Source organism: Phyllobates terribilis, unplaced genomic scaffold, assembly GCF_046119375.1.
Source record: "Phyllobates terribilis strain yellow unplaced genomic scaffold, ASM4611937v1 Scaffold_11__3_contigs__length_659146591, whole genome shotgun sequence".
Lineage (NCBI taxonomy): Eukaryota > Metazoa > Chordata > Amphibia > Anura > Dendrobatidae > Phyllobates > Phyllobates terribilis.
The window spans coordinates 306,070,160-306,089,729 of record NW_027362771.1 but is presented as its reverse complement, the minus strand read 5'-3'; the positions used below and the strand labels follow the sequence as shown (position 1 = coordinate 306,089,729).

Sequence of the window (19,570 nt, the reverse complement as noted above, 5' to 3'; positions counted from 1 at the left end):
GTAGCACTGAAGTCATGTCGAACAATTAGCCAATGGTTTTTAATAGTTTGAAAGGAGGCACCTATGCTGACAAAATGCCCTTAAAAGTACAGCCTTGGAATGGGGAGTAAATTCTCCTGTCATTTCCAACTCAGGAGGATTCCATGGCTATATATTTTTTCTCTTTAACTTTTTTTTACTGTAACTTCCCTTATAAACAGACTTAACTGCTTCACAATATCAGACTAAGACTGTACATATGAGACTCATGAGCTGTTTAATTCTATACCTGGACTCAAAAAATACAAATTTTAATATCAGGAATCGGATTACAAAGTCATTTTGAAATGAATATTCAGAGTAAATGCAGTAGCCTCAATAGTTTTATGAGATCCATTTATTTAAAGGTGTCTGTGAGCACAAAATGAAATAAAAAAGAAATACAATCTTGTAAAAACCAAGCACAGGTGCTTGGTACACCTTTTATATGGCCAAACAGTTGAGTGAACCTTCCCACCTACTTGAGCATCTATCTCCCTCATGGTATTGCATGATGGATAAGCATTTCTCAACATTTCAAACAGACTAATTGACCTTTTTAAAAGCTTAGGAAGCCTTTGCAGGTGTTTTTTGTTAATTATTTTAATTTACTGTGATAATGACTTTTGTGTTTTCATTGGCTGTAAGCCATAATCATCAACATTAACAGAAGTAAACACTTGAAATAGAGCACTCTGTAATGACTCTATATAATATATGAGTTTCACTTTTTGTATTGAAGAACTGAAATAAATTAACTTTTTGATGATATTCTAATTTAGTGAGATGCACCTGTAATCAAGTATAATAGATAAAAATAAACAATTGTTCTTCATGGAAAAATTGCAGCCAAAAACCATACCTTGGCAGCTTGTGTTCTAGACTGATGAGTCAAAATGTGAAATATTTGGCTGTAACAGAAAGTAGTTTGTTCGCCAAAGGGCTGGAGCATGGTACAATAATGCTGCAGGCAACAGTGAAGCATGGTGGAGGTTCCTTGCATGTTTGAGGCTGCATTTCAGCAAATGAAGTTGGGGATTACAGGCAGATACTTACCCATTATTCAATTCAATACCATCAGGGAATATCTCATTAGCACCAAATTTATTCTGCAGCAGGACAATGACCCCAAATATACAGCCAATGTCTCTAAGACTTATCTTCATCGTAAAGAGGAAAAAGGAGTCTTGGATGTGATGATATGGCCCTCACAGAGCCCTGATCTCAACATTGAGAGATAAAAGGATTTGTGCAAGCCTATATCTACTGAAGATCTGGGGTTAGTTCTCTGAGATGTCTGGAATCTTCATAAATTGTGTGCAAGTGTACCTAGAAGAATTTGTCACACCAAGTATTGAATTGATTTAGATTTCTCTTTTGTTCATTGCCTTTGAATTTTAATTGATAAAATAAATTATTAACACACTTATATTTTATAGCACTTACTTTGCAGAATTTTTTTCCATGCCTTCCTAAAACTTTTGCACAATACTATACACATGTATTTATACATGATACATGTTTTATTGCGACTTCCATATTACCTTATTTGAGTTTAAGTGCAATTCGGTGAGGTTTGCAAGTGATGGAAGCTCCTTAATACTTTTAATTTTGTTGTGAGATACATTCAGATATGCAAGATGGGTACAGGCTTTCAATAGTTGCATTTCTTCAATTGCATTGTAACTTATATCCAGAGCAAGTAGATTAGGAAGCATGGCAATCCCAGAAAGACTACAAAATACAGAACACAGGTAATTAGACAATGCATGGGCATTACTTATTCCAGTGTTTAAAAGCTGAATAAATTACTCTGGTCATGAATGCTTAATGTATAGTATTATCTACAAAGATCATCAATAACAAAAAAAAACTAGGACAGTTGACGTGAATGAAATAGATAATCTTGTGTCAATGGCACCTGTCAATGTCAGTAAAGGAGAACGGCACTTCTGGTCAGTTGGTGCACAAGTAGGATCCTGTCCCTTAACATAGTAGATATAGAACTTATTACTCAGGTAAGTGATGAAAAAGGAATATTGTATTTAATAATTGCAATCAAAAATGATAAAAAGTTTTGGTCCAAACAGTGGGCCTTGATCAGTTCACTGAAAAAGACATATACCGTATTTTCCGGAGTATAAGACGACTGGGTGTATAAGACGACCCCCAACTTTTCCAGTTAAAATATAGAGTTTGGGATATACTCGCCGTATAAGACTACCCCTCTTCTAACGCACATACGGTAAAAATTTAAAAAAAAATCAGATTTGATTTCAATATGGTAAAGTGATGAACCTTACCGGCGATTGGCTGGTTGTTGTATACAAATCCTGCTTGGATTGGTCAGCTCTCCCTGCCTGCCCCTGCTTCTCAAAAAAGAGAAAGAGTGGTGCTGTGCCCAGAAAAACACGCCTCTTTCACTCGTCTGGCCTGCCCTTGTATTACCTCCTTCTCTGCCTCTCAGATCTCGCACATGCGCGCCTGCGCCGCTTCACTGCAGTCCTCAGGAGCGAGATCTGAGAGGCAGAGAAGGAGGTAATGCAAGGGAGGGCCAGACGAGTGAAAGGCGTGTTTTTCTGGGCACAGCACCGCTCTTTCCCTTTTTTTCCATACCCCGGGCGTCCCGGACACCTGCAGCTTGCTTCACTTACACTTTCCCGGTTAGGCGCCCCCTCACCTCGTCACTGCAGTCCTCAGGAGCAAGATCAGAGAGGCAGAGAAGGAGGTACCAGTAATAGGATACAAGGGCGGGCCAGAGGGATGTGCTACCGCTCTGATAGTCTTGGAGACAGGGAGGGATTATAAATTACCATAAATACCGTATTTTTCCGACTATAAGACATGCCGGACCAAAAGACGCACCTAGGTTTTAGAGGAGGAAAATAGCAAAAAAAAATTAAGCAAAAAATGTGTTCACGATGCACTTTTAAGGGGAAGGGTGTCTTCTGCTGACACTGGTATAGGGGTAATGTCCCCCAATTCTGTCAATATCCACCCATGCTGGTATATATGCCCCCCCTTCCTTTTATACGTGGTCCCCATCCCCATCCTGGTTTGCCTGGCATCCCTCCATCCTGGTATGCATGGAAACCCTCCATCCTGGAATGCATAGCACTCCTCATCCTTATCCTGGTATGCATGGCACCCCTCATCCCTATCTTGGTATGCATGGCACCCCTCATCCCTGTCCTGGTATGCATGGCACCCCTCATCCTTATCCTGGTATGCATGGCACCCCTGATCCCTATCATGGTATGCATGGCACCCGTCATCCCTATCCTGGTATGCATGGCACCCCTAATCCCTATCCTGGTATGCATAACACGTCTCATCCCTGTCCTGGTATGCATGGCCCCCCTCATCCCTGTCCTGGTATGCATGGCACCCCTCATCCCTATCCTGGTATACATGGCACCCCTCATCCTTATCCTGGTATGTATGGCCCCTCATCCTTATCCTGGTATGTATGGCCCCCTCATCTTTATCCTGTTATGTATGCCCCCTCATCCTTATTTTGGTATGCATGGTCCCCCTAATCCCCATCATGCTGCACATAAAAAAAAAAATAAACACTCCTACTCACCTTTCTTCTCTCCTCCAGCGCTGCGTCCTGCCTGCCCGCACTGATCTCTATATGAGCCGCGCATGGCGTCCCTACCATGCGCGGCTCACAAGGAGAGATCAGCTGCCAGAAGTCACTGCTCCCCACGCTAGGACTGTGTGTGCGGGGAGCAGTGACTTCATGCTCCTTAATAGCCGGCACACAGCGTAGCCGCAGCGCGGCTCCTGCTGCTGCTGGGCGATCGAGTGTGCCCGCTGTTAAAGGGCATGAATATTCACCCCTCCCCACGCCCATGGGCGTGGAGAGAGGTTGAATATTCAGGCCCTATAACAGCGGGCACAGGTGATTCCAGCAGCAGCAGGAGCTGCGCTGCGGCTACACTGTGTGCCGCTATTAAGGAGCATGAATATTCAGTGCTCCCCACGCCCCATAGGCGTGGGGAGCAGTGAATATTAATTTTCTTTAGCAGCGGGGACAGTGTAGGCTGCAGCAAGCGGCTGCTGCCTCCTGTGCCCCGCTCCTCCGCGGCTACAACTCCCCCCACACCCCACACATCATATATACCCCCTCCTCCCCCAACATTCGGCCTATAAGGGTATACGCCCTATAAGATGACACCCGGCGTACAAGACGACTCCTGACTTTTGAGAAGATTTTCAGGGGTTAAAAAGTAGTCTTATATGCCGGAAAATACGGTATGTATATGACGCGCCCCCTGGGCCGCAGGGTACTCGGCAGCCGGGCCTCTGGTTGCTTGTTGGGGGATATCACGGTAGCTGGCCCGGTCCGTGACCCAGGGCGGTCAGTAAAAAGGGGGATAGATTTGTAGGGGAATATAAGTGTTCGTGACGCCACCTGTGGATTGCGGCTAAAGGGAGCTGCCACTGCGGAGCAGTCCTCTGGAGCTGGCATTACGGCAGCAGGGGTGGTGTGGCTCTCCATAGGTAGAGCAAGCTCCAGGGCAGTGTAGGAATAAATGGTGGTGCAGGGGAGAGACGGCAGGACACTCACACGGGGGTAAGCTTCAGTACCTTTACTGATGATGCTGCAGGCACGGTCCAGGGTACTCCGGGCGAAGGGTGCACTTTTGGACTCTTCCCAGTGAGCGGGTATAGGGCCTCCTGATCCATGGCTTTACTCTCTAAGCTTCTGACCTGCCTGGAGCTAGGCCTAGCTTGGTTACTGTCTCTCTCTCTTGCACCTGCTGACCTGGTCGTAGGGCCTTCTCTTTTGGAGAACACTCTCACTGGACGCTGGGGCCTCCGTGACTCCTAGCCCTGGTACTGTAGTCAGCGTTTGGTGAACCTGGGACCTGTAGTCCTCCAGGGGTTCCGGTGGTTCCTACTGGGCATTAAGGGTCCCTGTAGGCGCGGACCTGGTGTCCGGTATATATATCGGGGTGAGCCTGGTATGCTCCACTACCCCCTCACTACTTCTTCCTTCTCCTCTTGCCTTCGGCCACACTCAGGCCCTCACTAGGCTTTCACTTGTGCTGTAGGCCTTGGCTCGCCTAAGCACGGCAGCCAGCATGCAGCCTCTTTGCTGCTCTCTGAGCGTCAGCATGCTCTCAGCTCAACTCTGAGCTCTGTCCCTCTCTGTGTCTGAGCAGGAACTCTCTCCAACTAAACTGAGCTGCCTGGCTCCACCCTCCCTATATAAATCCCTAACGGGCTCCCTCTGGTGGTCTGAGGTGGTAGGGTGGAGGTGTGTGAATGTGTGAGGGCCTCTTGTGGAGAAGTCCATCCATGCACCCTTCTGGGTTCTGTGGCACCAATGCGCAGCAGGGCGCCACATATATACAATAAGGCAAAATACAATAAGCATCATGTGAAACAAAAATTTGTGTGATACAATTGTCGAACAAAACACATACTCATATGTCCCAAATATGTCAAAATTATATGTAAAAAAAAAGAGAAAATGAAAAAATGGAGAAAAAGAAAACAAGGAAAAAAAGGGGGAGAGGCCTCCCCCTTTTTTTCCTTTTTTTTTTCTTTTATTTTTTTTCGCCTTTTTTCCTCTAATTTTGATAGATATTTGGGACATATGAGGTTATGTGTTTTGTACGACAATTGTATCATACAAATTTTTCTTTGACATCATGCTTATTTAATTTGTTTTATTTTGCCTTATTCTATATACATGTATGTCTTTTTTAGTGAACTGATGAAGGTCCAGTGTTTGGACTGAAACATTTTCTCATTCTGGATTGCATTTATTGAATAAAATATTCCTTTTTCATCACTTACCTGAATGCCAAATTGTACATCAACTAATGACACCTGAGATATTAGTCAGTAAGGGAATAGTAATTTCCTAAAAGTAAATGGAGGCAGTAAATGCAAGGATCTGGGTGGCTTTGCCAAAGGCCAAATTATGATATGCTGATGACCAGGTCAGAGAACCTTTAAAATGGCAGGTTTTGTAGGGTAGTATGCAGTAGTTATTATCTATCAAAAGTGATGCTAGTATGGACGACTAGTGGGAAAATCACAGGGTCATGGACACCTAAGCCTGAGTGAGGTGAAGGAGTGCTAGCCAGTCTTGTCAGCTCCCACAGAATAGTTAATACAGAAAAAAACTAATGAAACAGTTAAGTAGGCAAGGTATCATCACATGAGAGTGCTTTTGCTAATATTTCTATCCACCACCAAAAGCATTTAAATGTCTACAGCAGGAATACTCATTTAAGTGGTTAAGGCTCCAAAATAGAACTTACGGTAAATATTGCAATTCTTGGTACATGATTTATAGTTCAACAGACTGAAAATTGTGAAGTCTTTATAATATAACATGTTTGGATAGGTATTTTCTATATAAAATATGATATTATTTTTATAATATTTTATAACATTTTGTGCATGTCCAAAGTTATCATAGCGCTATAAAATGACCATACATTCAAAATCATAAAATATATATGACAAAACTGAGTGTATAAAATGCACACATAAGTGAGGAAGATGATCGATGAGCTGGAGTTATCCTTTAAAGCCTCCTACCATCCACCATATAAAGAGAGAAGTCCGTTTGGAATGTATAAATAATATATATAAATGTATAAATAAGCATAGAGAACATATAATTACAAAGAGTATTTCTTGATCTTAAAGGTTTAGAAACCGTAACTTTAAATATAACTATAGGCCGTTGTACTGACATTTTTATTTATCATAAGCATTTGCTTTAGCTTTTCTGGATAGGTTGGGATGGTTTCCAAGTTTTTTGAGAACATTACGTCTGCTAACTAAGTATGAATGCCATGCATGTATATGACATAGGTAGAGAATTATTCCCAATAAAAAATTGCATAATGTTACTTTCCTTGTGCATGAAAATAAGCATTTTATTCCATAGGACTGTAAAGATGAATTGTATGTACAGAGCAATCATGTTATCTAGAAATAGTTCACACCTGTGGAGGACGTTACAGGAGGCATTGAGTTCCAGGAGATTGTGAAAGTGATGAAAACTGGTAGCCTTCAATTCAGTCAATTCATTGAGAGATAAGTCCAGCTGAAGAATTCTAAAGATTTAATAAAAATGATTTTAGTGGTAAGTCTCGCTATTAAAAAAGAACAACATTAATGGGAAGCTGAATCGATTGTCAGGACTCAGAGAACATGGGTGAATTTAGAGCTAGATGTTGAATCAAAAGAGTTTGGGGGAACTATATTTCAGGGGTAGTAATTTTTCTTTCATTTGTTCATCAAACCGTTTTGTTTGAAGTTAGCTTTGGAATTGTAGTGAGAGACAGGAAAGTATCCAAAACAATGAAGATAATGGAGGGGCTGCACAAGTTTAAACAAACAGGCAACTCACGTTCTGCAGACATATGAAAAGAATAGACAGGCCAATACATTTATATTCATTTGCAATTTTTTTAGATCAAGCAGGCAGAAAATTTTCCAGACAAAGCAGAGAAATCAAAACATGTTCCATTCAGTTAGAAAGTGAGACAGGGTTTGTATCATCATTATTACTTGGTCTGAAACCAGGAAAGGTTTTTGCTTCTGATGTCTACTAAAGGTGAGTGGTCTTTTATTGTCTGATCTAACGTTTGTCTAACCTTAAAGGGAACCTGTCATGTTGAAATAATAGCATCTGATCTGCAGGTAGGATGTTATAGAGCAGGAGGAGCTAAACAAATTGTTGCATATTTCTGTGGGAAAGATTCAGTAGAACTTGCATTTTATCCATTTAAATTCATGGTATTTGCCTCCATATGAGTCCAGTGGGTGATAACTTTTAACCCTTTTCTGACATTTGTGGTAATAGTACATCATGGTGACCTGGGCCTATTTGGCCAGGGATGTACTATTACTGCAAATGTGATCGCGCCCACACAGAAGCAGTGCGGGGCGATCGCCACCGGGTGTCAGCTGATTGTCACAGCTGACACCTGGTACTATGTGCAAGGAGCGGTCCCGCATAGCTCCCTGCACATTAACCCCCAAAATTCTGCGATCGAAGTCGATTGCAGCATTCCAGTGGCAAGGGGAGGTAAGCGCTGCTTACTCACCTCTTCTCCGGTGTCCCACGCTGCCTCTGTCAGGTCCCAGTGGTTGTCATGGTGACCCAATGTTGTCATGCCGACATCCCTTTCACCAGACAGCAGGAAGTTACTTTGATCATGCGCAGTGCGCGATCAAAGTAACTTTTCCCTGAGCAGCGCTGACAGGCTGTATAGCACAGGGATGCTGCTGCATCCCTATGCAATACAGGCGATCAGACTGCAAAAAGTGAAAGTCCCATAGTGGGACAAAGTGTAAAAATAAGAAAAGTGTCAGAAAGTGATAAAAAATAAAAAAATTAAAAAATATTTAAAAAAATAATAATCCAAAAAAATAAAAATATACTGTACCCATAAATAAATATTATTATGAAAAAAAACAAACAATAAAAGTACACATATTTGGTATCGCCACGTCCGGAACGATCTGACCTATAAAACTGTCCCACTAGTTAACTCCTTTAGTGAAGACAGTAACAAAAAAAAAAAACTAAGCAAAAAACTATGCTTTATTATCATACCGCCAAACAAAAAATGGAATAAAACGCGATAAAAAGATGAATATAAATAAAAATGGTACTGCTGAAAACGTCATCTTGTCCCGCAAAAAAACAAGCTTCCATACAGCTCCATCAGCTGAAAAATAAAAAAGTTATACCTCACAGAATAATGCGATACAAAAAAAAATATTTTTTCTATAAAAAAAACGTCCAAAACATAAAAAAACAATATAAATGTGATACCGCTGTAAACGTACTGACCCGAAGAATAAAGCTGCCTTATCAATTTTACGCAGAATGGCTAAAAAACAAAAACAAAAAACAATTCTTGATAAAGTGATAAAAAATGTCACGTGCCCAATAATGGTACCAATAAAAATGTCAACTTGTCCCGCAAAAAACAAGCCATCACATGACTCTGTCGGCCGAAATATGGAAAAATTATAGCTCTCAAAATATGGCGATGCAAACACTAGTCTTTGCAAAACAAATGGTTTTTTAGTGTGTGACAGCTGTCAATCATAAAAACCCAATATCAATCTGGTATCGCTGTAATCGTACCGACCCGAAGAATAAAGTTGTCTAATAACTTATACCGCACGAGGAACAGCATAAAAAATAAACTCTAGGGTTAGGGTTGTGCTACGGTTAGAGTTAGGGTTGTGCTAGGATTAGGGTTGTGCTAGGGTTAGGGTTGTGCTAGGGTTAGGGTTGTGCTAGGGTTAGTGTTGTGCTAGGGTTGGAGTTGTGCTAGGGTTAGGGTTGTGCTAGGGTTAGGGTTGGGATAGGGTTAGGGTTGGGCTAGGGTTGTACTAGGGTTAGGGTTGTGCTAGGGTTAGGGTTGGGGTTGTATTAGGGTTGGGGTTAGGGTTGGGATTTTCTCAAAAGTAAAGAAAAAAAATGACGACAATATAACAACTAGTGCTTAGCGCAAGTGATCACTACTTGAGTTTGCATCAGGTGCTCTGGTATGCACCGAGTATCGTGGGTGCTCGAGTGACATGCTCGAGTCTCCCCCTAAGCATGTCAATTGAACACCCGCAATACTTGGTGCATACCTGAGTACCCGATGTAAACTCAAGTAGTGAGCACTTGCGCTCAAGACTAATGAAAACTTATTCAATATGATGACCTAATGTTATCAAATTCTGTGTCGTACCTCTGGGTTCAAAATGTTCACTATACCCCTTGATAAAACCCTTGAGGGGTATAGTTTCCAAAATGGTGTCACTTGTGTGGAGTTTCCACTGTTTAGGCACATCAAGGGCTCTCCAAACGCAAAATGGCGTCCGCTAATTTTTCAAGCAAATTTTACATTCAGAAAGTCAAATGGCGCTCCTTCTCTCCCGTTCCCTGCCATGCACCCAAACAGTGGTTTTCCCCCACATATGAGGTATCGGCTTACTCAGGAGAAATTTCACAACAAATTGCATGGTGCAATTTCTCCTGTTACCCTTATGAAAATGCAAAATTGGAGGCTGACAAAACATTTTTGTGGGAAAAATGTGAAAATTGCATTTTTACGGCTCAATGTTATAAACTTCTGTGAAGCACCTGGGGGTTTAAGGTGCTCACCACACATCTAGATAAGTTCCCTGAGGGGTCTAGTTTCCAAAATGGAAACGCACATCAGGGGCTCCCCAAACGCAACATGGCGTCCGCTAATTATTTAAGCAAATTTTACATTCAAAAAGTCAAATGGTGCTCCTTCCCTTCCGAACCCTGCTGTGTGCCCAAACAGTGGTTTTTCCCCACATATGGGGTATCGGCGTGCTAAGGAGGAATTACACAACAAATTTTGGGGTCCATTTTTTCCTGATACCCTTGTGAAAATAAAAAAATTGGGGTCTAAAGTAATATTTTTGTGAAAAAAGTTAAATGTTCATGTTTTTCTTCCACATTCCATTAATTCCTGTGAAGCACCTGAAGGGTTAATAAATTTCTTGAATATGGTTTTGAGTACTTTGAGGGGTGCAGTTTTCAGAATGGTGTCACCTTTGGGTATTTTCTGTCATAAAGGCCCCTCAAAGTCGCTTCAAATGTGATGTGGTCCCTAAAAAAATGGTCTTGTAAATTTTGTTGGAAAAATAAGAAATCGCTGGTCAACTTTTAACCCTTCTGACTTCCTATAGAAAAAAATTATATTTCAAAAATTGTGCTGATATAAAGTAGACATGTGGGAAGTGTTATTTATTAACTATTTTGTGTGGCATAATGCTCTGGTTTAAGGGCACAAAAATGAAAAGTTTGAAAATTGCTAAATTTTAAAAATTTTCATCAAAATTCCAATTTTTTCACAAATAAACACAAGTGATATCGAACAAATTTTACCACTATCATGAAGTACAATATTTCATGAAAAAACAGTCTCAGAATCAGTGGGATCCATTGAAGTGTTCCAGTGTTATTATCACATAAATTGACACTAGTCAGAATTGTAAAATTTGGCCTGGTCATGAAGGTGAAAACAGGCTTGGGGAGTAAAGGGGTTAAAAATAATAAAAAAACATGCCAAAAAAAAGATGATGATCAAAAAGTCATATAGAAAAATAATGGTATTACTGAAAACTTAATCTAATCTCCTGCAAAGAACACAGCGCTTCCTATTCAAATTTTTTCTATGAGCGGCCCATTTACCCGCCTGAGTTTGACAACCCTGCTGTAGAGTTTTTTCTACTACCTGCTCTAGCCACTCTAGCCACTGGTTTTCTTGGTGATGAGGACATTTTTCTTTAAATGGCAATTTCACTAAGAGTAAGGATAGAACTGTTGTTAATATTCTCAGGACCTAATGGTCTGATGTACAGTAATTGCTTAAGCGTAAAAAACAGGATGGATGGATTAATGGAATGTGGAAGGAAAAAATGAACATTTAACTTTTTTCATACAAATTTTACTTTACCCAAATTTTTTTATTTTCAGAAGGGTAACAGGAGAAAATGGACCCCAAAATCTGCTGTGTAATTTCTTCAGAGTACACCATATGTGGGGGAAAACTACTGTTTGGGCACATGGCTGGGTTCAGAAGTGAAGGAGCATCATTTGACTTTTGTTGCGAAAATTAGCTGAAATCATTGACGGACGTCATGTTGAGTTTGGAGAGCCTCTGATGTGCCTAAGTAGTGGAACCCCCCCCCACAAGTGACCCGCTTTTGGAAACTAGACCCCTCAAGGAATGTATCTAGATGTGTGGTGAGCACCTTGAACCCCCAGGTGCTTCACAGAAGTTTATAATGTAGAGCCATGAAAATAAAAAAATCAATTTTTTTCCACAAAGATGTTCTTTCAGCCCCAAATTTTATATTTTCATAAAGGTAACAGGAGAAAATTAACCCCAAAATATGTTGTGCAATTTCTCCTGAGTACGCTAATACCCCATATGTGGGGGAAAACTACTGTTTGGGCACACGGCAGGGCTCAGAAAGGAAGGAGTGATGTTTTATAATGCAGACTTTGATGAAATGATCTGCGGGTGTCATGTTGCGTTTGGAGAGCCCCTGATGTGCCTAAATAGTGGAAACCCCCACAAGTGACCCCATTTTGGAATCTAGACTCCTCAAGGAATTTATCTAGGTGTGTGGTGAACAACTTGAACCCACAGGTGCTTCACAGAATTTTACAACGTTGATCTGTTAAAATGAAAAAAATATATTTTTCCCACAAAAATATTGTTTTAGCCCCAAATTTGTTCATTTTCACAAGGATAGCAGGAGAAAATGGAACCCAAAATTTGTTGTGCAATTTCTCGTGCGTACACCGATACCCCATATGTGGTCAAAAGACGTAGTTACTTACCAGCAACAGTATTTCTCAGAGCCCATGATGGCACCACGGAGAGAGGGGATCCGCCCTTCAAGGACAGGAAACCTACAGATAAAAAGGGCGGTACCCAGCTCTTTCTGCCCAGGAGGCTGCCACTGCTCTTGTCAAGTGAGCCTTCAGATTCTCCAGGGTGGCTTCCCCATGTGAAGAGTATGACAGGGTGATGGCTTCTCTTATCGATCCACCAACTTGCTTTTAGAAGCTTTCCGCCCCTTTCGAGGTCCCTGAAAGAACACAAAGAGAGCCCTATACTTCCTACACTCTTGCGTGACAGCTAGGTACTGGATTAGGCACCTTCTTACGTCTAGTGTATGTAAGTTCCTTCCTCCCTTGTTCTTGGGATTGGGGCAAAAGGAAGGGAGGGTGATCTCCTGAGACCTATGAAAACGTGACGCCACTTTTGGCAGGTAGGCTGGGTTGGTTTTAAGAACAACTCTATCCTCCAAGATTTGTGTGAATGGAGGGCTTGCAGATAATGCCTGGATATCACTGACTCTACGTGCTGACGTGAGAGCTACTAAAAGTGATGTTTTAAGGGATAGGGTTGTTAGTGATGTGTCTGTCAGGGGCTCGAAAGGAGGATTGGTCAGAGCTGTAAGGACTAAGTTTAGATCCCAAGGAGGCATGTTCCGAGAGGAGATAGGTCTAGATCTAGCCGATGCCTTGACGAATCTAGATATCCACCTATTTCTGGCCAGGTTGCAATTGTATAGGGTCCCTAATGCTGCGACTTGAACCTTCAAGGTGCTTGTAGCTAGGCCCTGTTCCAACCCCTTCTGCAGAAATTCTAAACTGACTGTCAGTGGAACCCCTCCTTCTAACCTAGAACCTGAAGATGAAAAGAACTTCCACCAAGTTTTCCCGTAACCTGGTTACAGGTTTTCTACTTTCTAGCAATGTGGAGATTAAATTTGGGGAAATACCTTTATCCCTCAGGAGAGTTATTTCAAATTCCAGGCTGCCATGTCTAAGTTTTTTACGTGAGGATGACAAACCGGTCCCTGGGAAAGAAGGTCCGGAAGTTCCGGGAGCACCCAGGGGTCAGCGATGGACATCATCATCAGCCAAGAAAACCACGTCCTCTTCGGCCAGAAGGGGGCTATTAAGATTACTTTTGCTCTGTCCTCTCTGATCTTCCTCAGAACTGCCAGAATCAGGGCAATCAGAGGAAAAGCATAGCCTAGAGGGTGATTCCATGGGATCGTGAAGGCGTCTAACTCTACGGAGTTCCCTTTGGGGTCTATTGAGCAGAATGCATCTACCTTCCTGTTCTGACTGTTGGCGAATAGATCCATGGTAGGACGTCCCCACATCTCTACGATCTGATTGAATACCGACTGTTTGAGTTCCCACTCGCCCTGTCTCAGCTGGGTCCTGCTCAGGAAGTCTGCTCTGCGATTTTCTATCCCCTTTATGTGGAGGGCCAATAGGGACTTCAAATTGTTTTCGGCTAACTGAAAAATGGTCTCTGTTAAGTGCAACAGAGGACGGGACTGAGTACCTCCCTGGTGATTCAGGTATGCTACTACTACCCGGTTGTCTGAGAACACTCTTACGTGGTAACCCTGCAGAGAGTGTCCAGGAATTCTAAAAGGGAGAACTCTACTGATAGCAGTTCCTTCATGTTTGAGGATACTGAACTCAGGTCCTCTGTTCAAACCCCCTGAGCTATCTGGTCGTTCAAGTGACCCGCCTCTGGGGCTTGCATCTGTGGTCAGGATCTGATGGACTGAAATCACCCACGGAATACCCCGGGTTAAATTGTCTATCCTCATCCACCCTAATATAGCATCTCTAAACGTTTTTTCCTTCAGTTGTGTTTCTAACTGATCTAACCAGACCATCAGTGATCTGGCCGTACAAGTGGCTGCTACCGTGGGTTTTAACCCCCCCCCGGCGGCCTCCCATAAACTCTTTAGCAAGGTGTCCGCTTTTTTGTCCACAGGATATTTTAATACACCCATATCCTCAAATGGAAGGGTCATCAAATGGGTATTTTCTCTTTGGGGATAAAAGGCCCTTTCTTTCTGGTCTTTTCCACTCTTTCCTAATCAAAGAGTGTACTTTGAGGTCTCTTCACAGATTGTTTGCTCTATACAAGAGCTGCAGAGTCTTTTCCCCCACGTAGTGGGTAACTCTTCTGTGCAAAGTGCGCAGGTCTTGTGTTTGGTCTTGCCAGCACTTTTCTTTCCCTAATAAGAGGAGAGAGAAAAAGGGGGACCCCAATTATAAGGTGAACTTTCACAAAGATCACTTACCATTCTGATGGAAGAAGAGGTACTGGGTTCGGAGAAGGAACCGTTTTTGTAAACGGGTTCTCTCTCGGGTTAGATGTCGCACTGCAGTCTTTGCTGTGCTGGGACGATCTGCCGGAATGCTCACTCCCGCTGTTACTACACTGTGATGATGGGAAGGTTCCTACTGACGTCCCGTTTCCTTATCCCGTTTTTTCCTTTGTTGTGGCTGCGACTGAAGCTGCTGCGGTGGTGGTGATGACTGGGGAACAGAATCTGCACCTCCTGGTGCTCCTGCTCGCTCATGACTGAAGGGGAGACTGCCAGAGCTCTATCAGAAGCACTCTGTTAGTGCTCTCTGGCAATATATATATACCTGGCGCTCCCCCTCCCCTGTCTGCAGAACTTTCAGCCCCATTTCCCCCTTTTTTTTTTAATAGGGAGAATGGCGCCCGCGCGTCTCTCCTCCTACGGATGCCTGGACCTCAGTGTCCCGGAAGGGCCCGTGTGCATGCACCAACTGGATTCCCAGTCAGGCTTTGCGGTGCCGCGTCAGAAGGGGGTGCACCACGTCATAGAAGCGTTATGGGAGCGCACGGTATGGGGGCGTGCCACACCCTGGAACCTGGAAGTTCCTGTGCACGTTCTTACCAGCGCAGCCTCGGGCTGCCTGCGCCACAGGTCATGATGATCCAGGGAGAGGCAGCACGCCGCTCCGTCTCCCGCTGCTTCTACACCCGCACACCTTAGAGGCCCACCGGTGGCTCTTCGAGTCACTGCACCAGCCAAGGCAGGGAACCCTGGCTGCATGAGTTGGACTGTCCCGGCCTAGCCTCCAATAATGATTCTTTCTTCTGGCACTCAGGTATACCTTTCTTCTTTCTACAGGTACACTGACTGTAGGTTCCCTGTCAAGGACAGGAAACCAACTGATGCGGGAGAGAGGTACCGCCCTTTTTATCTGTAGGTTTCCTGTGCTTGAAGGGTGGATCCCCTCTCTCAGTGGTGCCATCATGGGGGAAGGAGAAAACTACTTTTGAGGCATAGTGCAAAGCTCAGAAGGGAAGAATCGCCATATTGGAGTTCAGATTTTGCTGGAATAGTTTGAGGGTGCCATGTTACTGTACATTGGCAGAGACCCTGAGGTGCTAGAACAGCAAAAAAAAAACATAAGTGTTCTCATTTTACAAGCTACAACCCCCAATGAATTCAATACTTTTCTTGAAAAATATAATATTACAGATTTTGGATTGTGGATTGTGGTCACAAGCGACCACATAGCGACGCTGCAAAGATCCCGACAACGATACAACCTGTCAGGGATCGTTGCTGCATCGCTATGTGGTCGCTTGTGAGCTGTCAAACAGGCAGGCTCACCAACGATCAGGGGAGCAGCGACATCGTGGAAAGAATCTTTCCACGATGTCCTGCTCCTGGTTACGAGCCTGCTGAAGCAGGAGCAGGCTTGTAACTATGGTAAACATCGGGTTACTAGGGGCACACGCGCTCCTAGTAACCCGTTGTTTATCATGGTTACCACTCTGCTACAGTGAGCGGGAGGTTACCGCTCACTTTAGCAGGCTCGTAACCATGATAAACAACGGGTTACTAGGTGCGTGTGTGCCCCTAGTAACCCGATGTTTATCATGGTTACCAGCCTGATCGCTGCTCCCGCTTGTCACACACAGCGATGTGTGCTGACCAGCGGGAGAGCAACAACCAAAAAATGGTCCAGGACACTTTGCAGCGATCAGCGACCTCACAGCAGGGGCCTGATCGTTGCAAAGTGTCACACATAGCGACATCGCTGGTGAAGTCGCTGTTGCGTCACCAAAACCGTGACACAGCAGCGATCTCGCTAGCAATCTCGCTATGTGAGACGGGGGCTTTAGCTAAGCAGCACCGCCTGTGTAGATAACATTTAAAGCTTCAATATACTACCACCAGGCGCATGGGCTGCTCTACACATGTTATCCTAAAGAACAAAAAGAAGTTTGAATCTGCAAACACTATTTGTTCTAGGGAATAAGACAGCAACTTGCGCCAGTTCCCTCCTTTTCACACTTTAAGATATTATAACCATATTATATGCCTTACAATTTTGGCTGCTGAAAAGAGGAGAGGCAAAAACTGAAAAAAATTGTCCTGTCATTAAGGCCTATTGGGATCTGGTCACTAAGGGGTTAAACACAGCAAGATATTACAAACTATATTCAAAATTCATCTACATTAGAATAAAATAATAACCATTTTAGTTTTTAAAAGACTAGGATAGCCATCGCATTCTGAGAAAATTCTGTGTTTAAGGCCACGGCCCCACTATCAGTGTTTGGTCAGTATTCGGTCAGTATTTTTTCTCAGGAGTGGGAGCCAAAACCAGAAGTGAGTGATAAATGCAGAATTGGTGAGTTGTTTCTATTATACCTTTTCTCTGATTGTTCCTTACCTGGTTTTGGCTCCCATTCCTGAGAAAAAATACTGACCAAATACTGATAGTGGGGCCGTGGCGCCACTATCAGTGTCAGCAACAGTCACTGCTGGGAGACAAATATGGAGACCACAAGAGTATCTAACTGATGGCAGATTTTGGGAGGCTCCCATCTACACCCACATGCTGGTGGCTGAGTGGCTGTCCTAGACCGCTGAATAAGTATAGTTTGTAGATCATAAATTCATGCATAGTCTTTTGGTAGAATTTCCTAAGTGATGCTGATGTGAGTTTCTGTTTCTTTCTGCACTCACATGAAGATTCTGAATATAAGAGGTAATGCCCAGAAAAGAAGAAAAGTTATCCATATAATAGGAGTTAACTTACTGTGTGCTTGTGGTTCGACCCCACCATTGCAGTGGGCTTTCTCCAATAGTCCCATAGAGAATGGCAGGGCTTTGACCGGTTCCATTTATATAAAACTCAATTGTTGTGCTCTCTGGTGATTTCATGGGTCAAACCCACAACAATTACCGGTAATAAATTAACCCTATAACGTTTAATTCTCACAATAACCCTTTATCAGAATTATGCAAATGTGCTTACCATGAACTTACTTTGTTCTGCTCTATTGCTGTGGTTCTGTCTCTGCTGACACCAGCCTCCTATAGCATAGATACTTGGCCAATCACACTACAGGACCCACTATTTTGCTATGCTTCACTTGGAGCAATCCATATGATGTTTTCTGTACCTAGCTCTTTTTCCCTGTTGCAGCTGCATTTGGATTTTGCAGAATGTTCTACCTATTTACTTAGACTGGATTTCTACCATCACTTTTGCAAACAAGGTAAGTTTTCTAGCTGTTTATTAATTTGTGACACCCGCAGAGTGTGTGACTTCTGACAACTGCTCCGTGACTACGGTTTCTGACTATAATTCTGTTTTGCCTTAGCAATCACCTGCTTTCCCTCCATGGTTTCTGTATATGCTGTTTAGAAAAATTAACTACAGGAAAATGAACACGCACTCCTGCCAATACCCAATTCCTAAAGAAAAGACCCCAAAAAAAGAAGAGCTCAATAAAGTCAAATGTATGAAAATAGCATTCTAGAGGCAGGCAGTAATAAGGAAATGTAAAGGAATTTGCTGTTCCAAAGGTAAAATTTGTTTACCTCTCTGGAAAGTCTGTAACGGGAAACTCATCTCTGAAGAAAAAACAGAAAATAAATGTTAAGATGGTACGTGATTGATTTTATACAACATACAATTTCTATAGGATATACTGTATAATCTGTGACATGACAAGGACCCATTACTTAGGTCACTCCTAATGTTCAATGTCACTGACAGCAAGCTCTGGATTCTTGAAAACTAATTATTGAAGAAAACTGAATGTATGTTTTTTTTTTTTTTTGTGAGAGACAGACAGGCATACGCACACTTTATGGATAATGCTGTACACTGTGGATTAGATGTTTATTTAAATTTCTGTTGCCCTAGAATATGTGCACATCCTCCTCCCCCGGGTGCTGTTTCTGCTATATGCAGTCAAGGTTTAGTGCTTTTGTGTGTGAATCCGTTTGCATATTTTAGAATGTGCAATCTCTGTATCCACTTAGAAAGTGAGACACAAAAAGTGATAGAGACACTCCAAGTATAGGCTATGTGCTAGTGAGAACAAAGGGAATACTATAGCTGCAACCCTATTAAACTCTCAAAAGTAAACTTGTTCCGCATCCATTCACTATACTGTTCTGATGTCTAAATTACAGGTGTTGGTCCAGTGTGCAGAAGAGTTTCTGACTAGTAATTCCAATATATTGTCACTTGTGGAAAACTGGAGGATAGTCTAAGCAACATTCCATGTCAACCACTAGGATCACAGGATTGCGTGATGAGCACAAGTGCTCGTTACTGGAGTTTGCTGAAGGTGCTCTGGTATGCACCGAGTAGCGTGGGTGCTCGAGTGACATGTTCGCGTCCCCATGTTTCACAGCTGTTAAACAGACACAAAACATGCGGGATTGCCCGTGTTTGTCAGGCAATCCATGAATGCTTTATGGCTGTCTAACAGCCGTGAAACATGCGGCTGCGGGGACAGAAACGTCTCTTTCGAGCACCCGCACTATTCTGTGCATATCCAAGTACCCTCAGCAAACTCGAGAAACTTGCGCTCATCACTAGTCGTTAGTGCAATCTAGGTATGATATCTAAAAGATTGTTCCAGCAATTGCTTTAAAGGGAATCTGTTAGTAGGATCAACCCCCAGTCACGGCTCACTATGTAACCACGCTGTGAAACTGACTGACAACCGGCTTAGCATTAGAGCCAACTGTCAGTCAGTGCTGGGGGCGCGGTCACTATGTACTGAGCGGTGACTGAAGCTGCGCCAGCCCACCCCCGGGATGGGAGGCTGCGGGGAAGCAAGTATGGGGCTGAGTGATTGTTTAAAAGCCGGCGGCTTTTTACCGCTGGCTTTTAAACAAT

At 43.0% G+C, this 19,570-nt stretch overlaps 1 protein-coding gene across 1 annotated transcript in view; it reads right to left on the bottom strand.

Moving 5' to 3' along the window:
• LOC141165106 (uncharacterized) overlaps positions 1–19,570 on the bottom strand; it is a 196,685-nt gene that overhangs the window by 155,854 nt on the left and 21,261 nt on the right. Inside the window, exons 3-5 of the mRNA XM_073650747.1 lie at positions 18,256–18,288; positions 6,999–7,109; positions 1,563–1,752 (exon numbers count right to left, since the gene is read on the bottom strand). Of these exons, the coding sequence (XP_073506848.1) occupies positions 1,563–1,752; positions 6,999–7,109; positions 18,256–18,288 (334 nt within the window). The remainder of the gene's footprint in view (positions 1–1,562; positions 1,753–6,998; positions 7,110–18,255; positions 18,289–19,570) is intronic.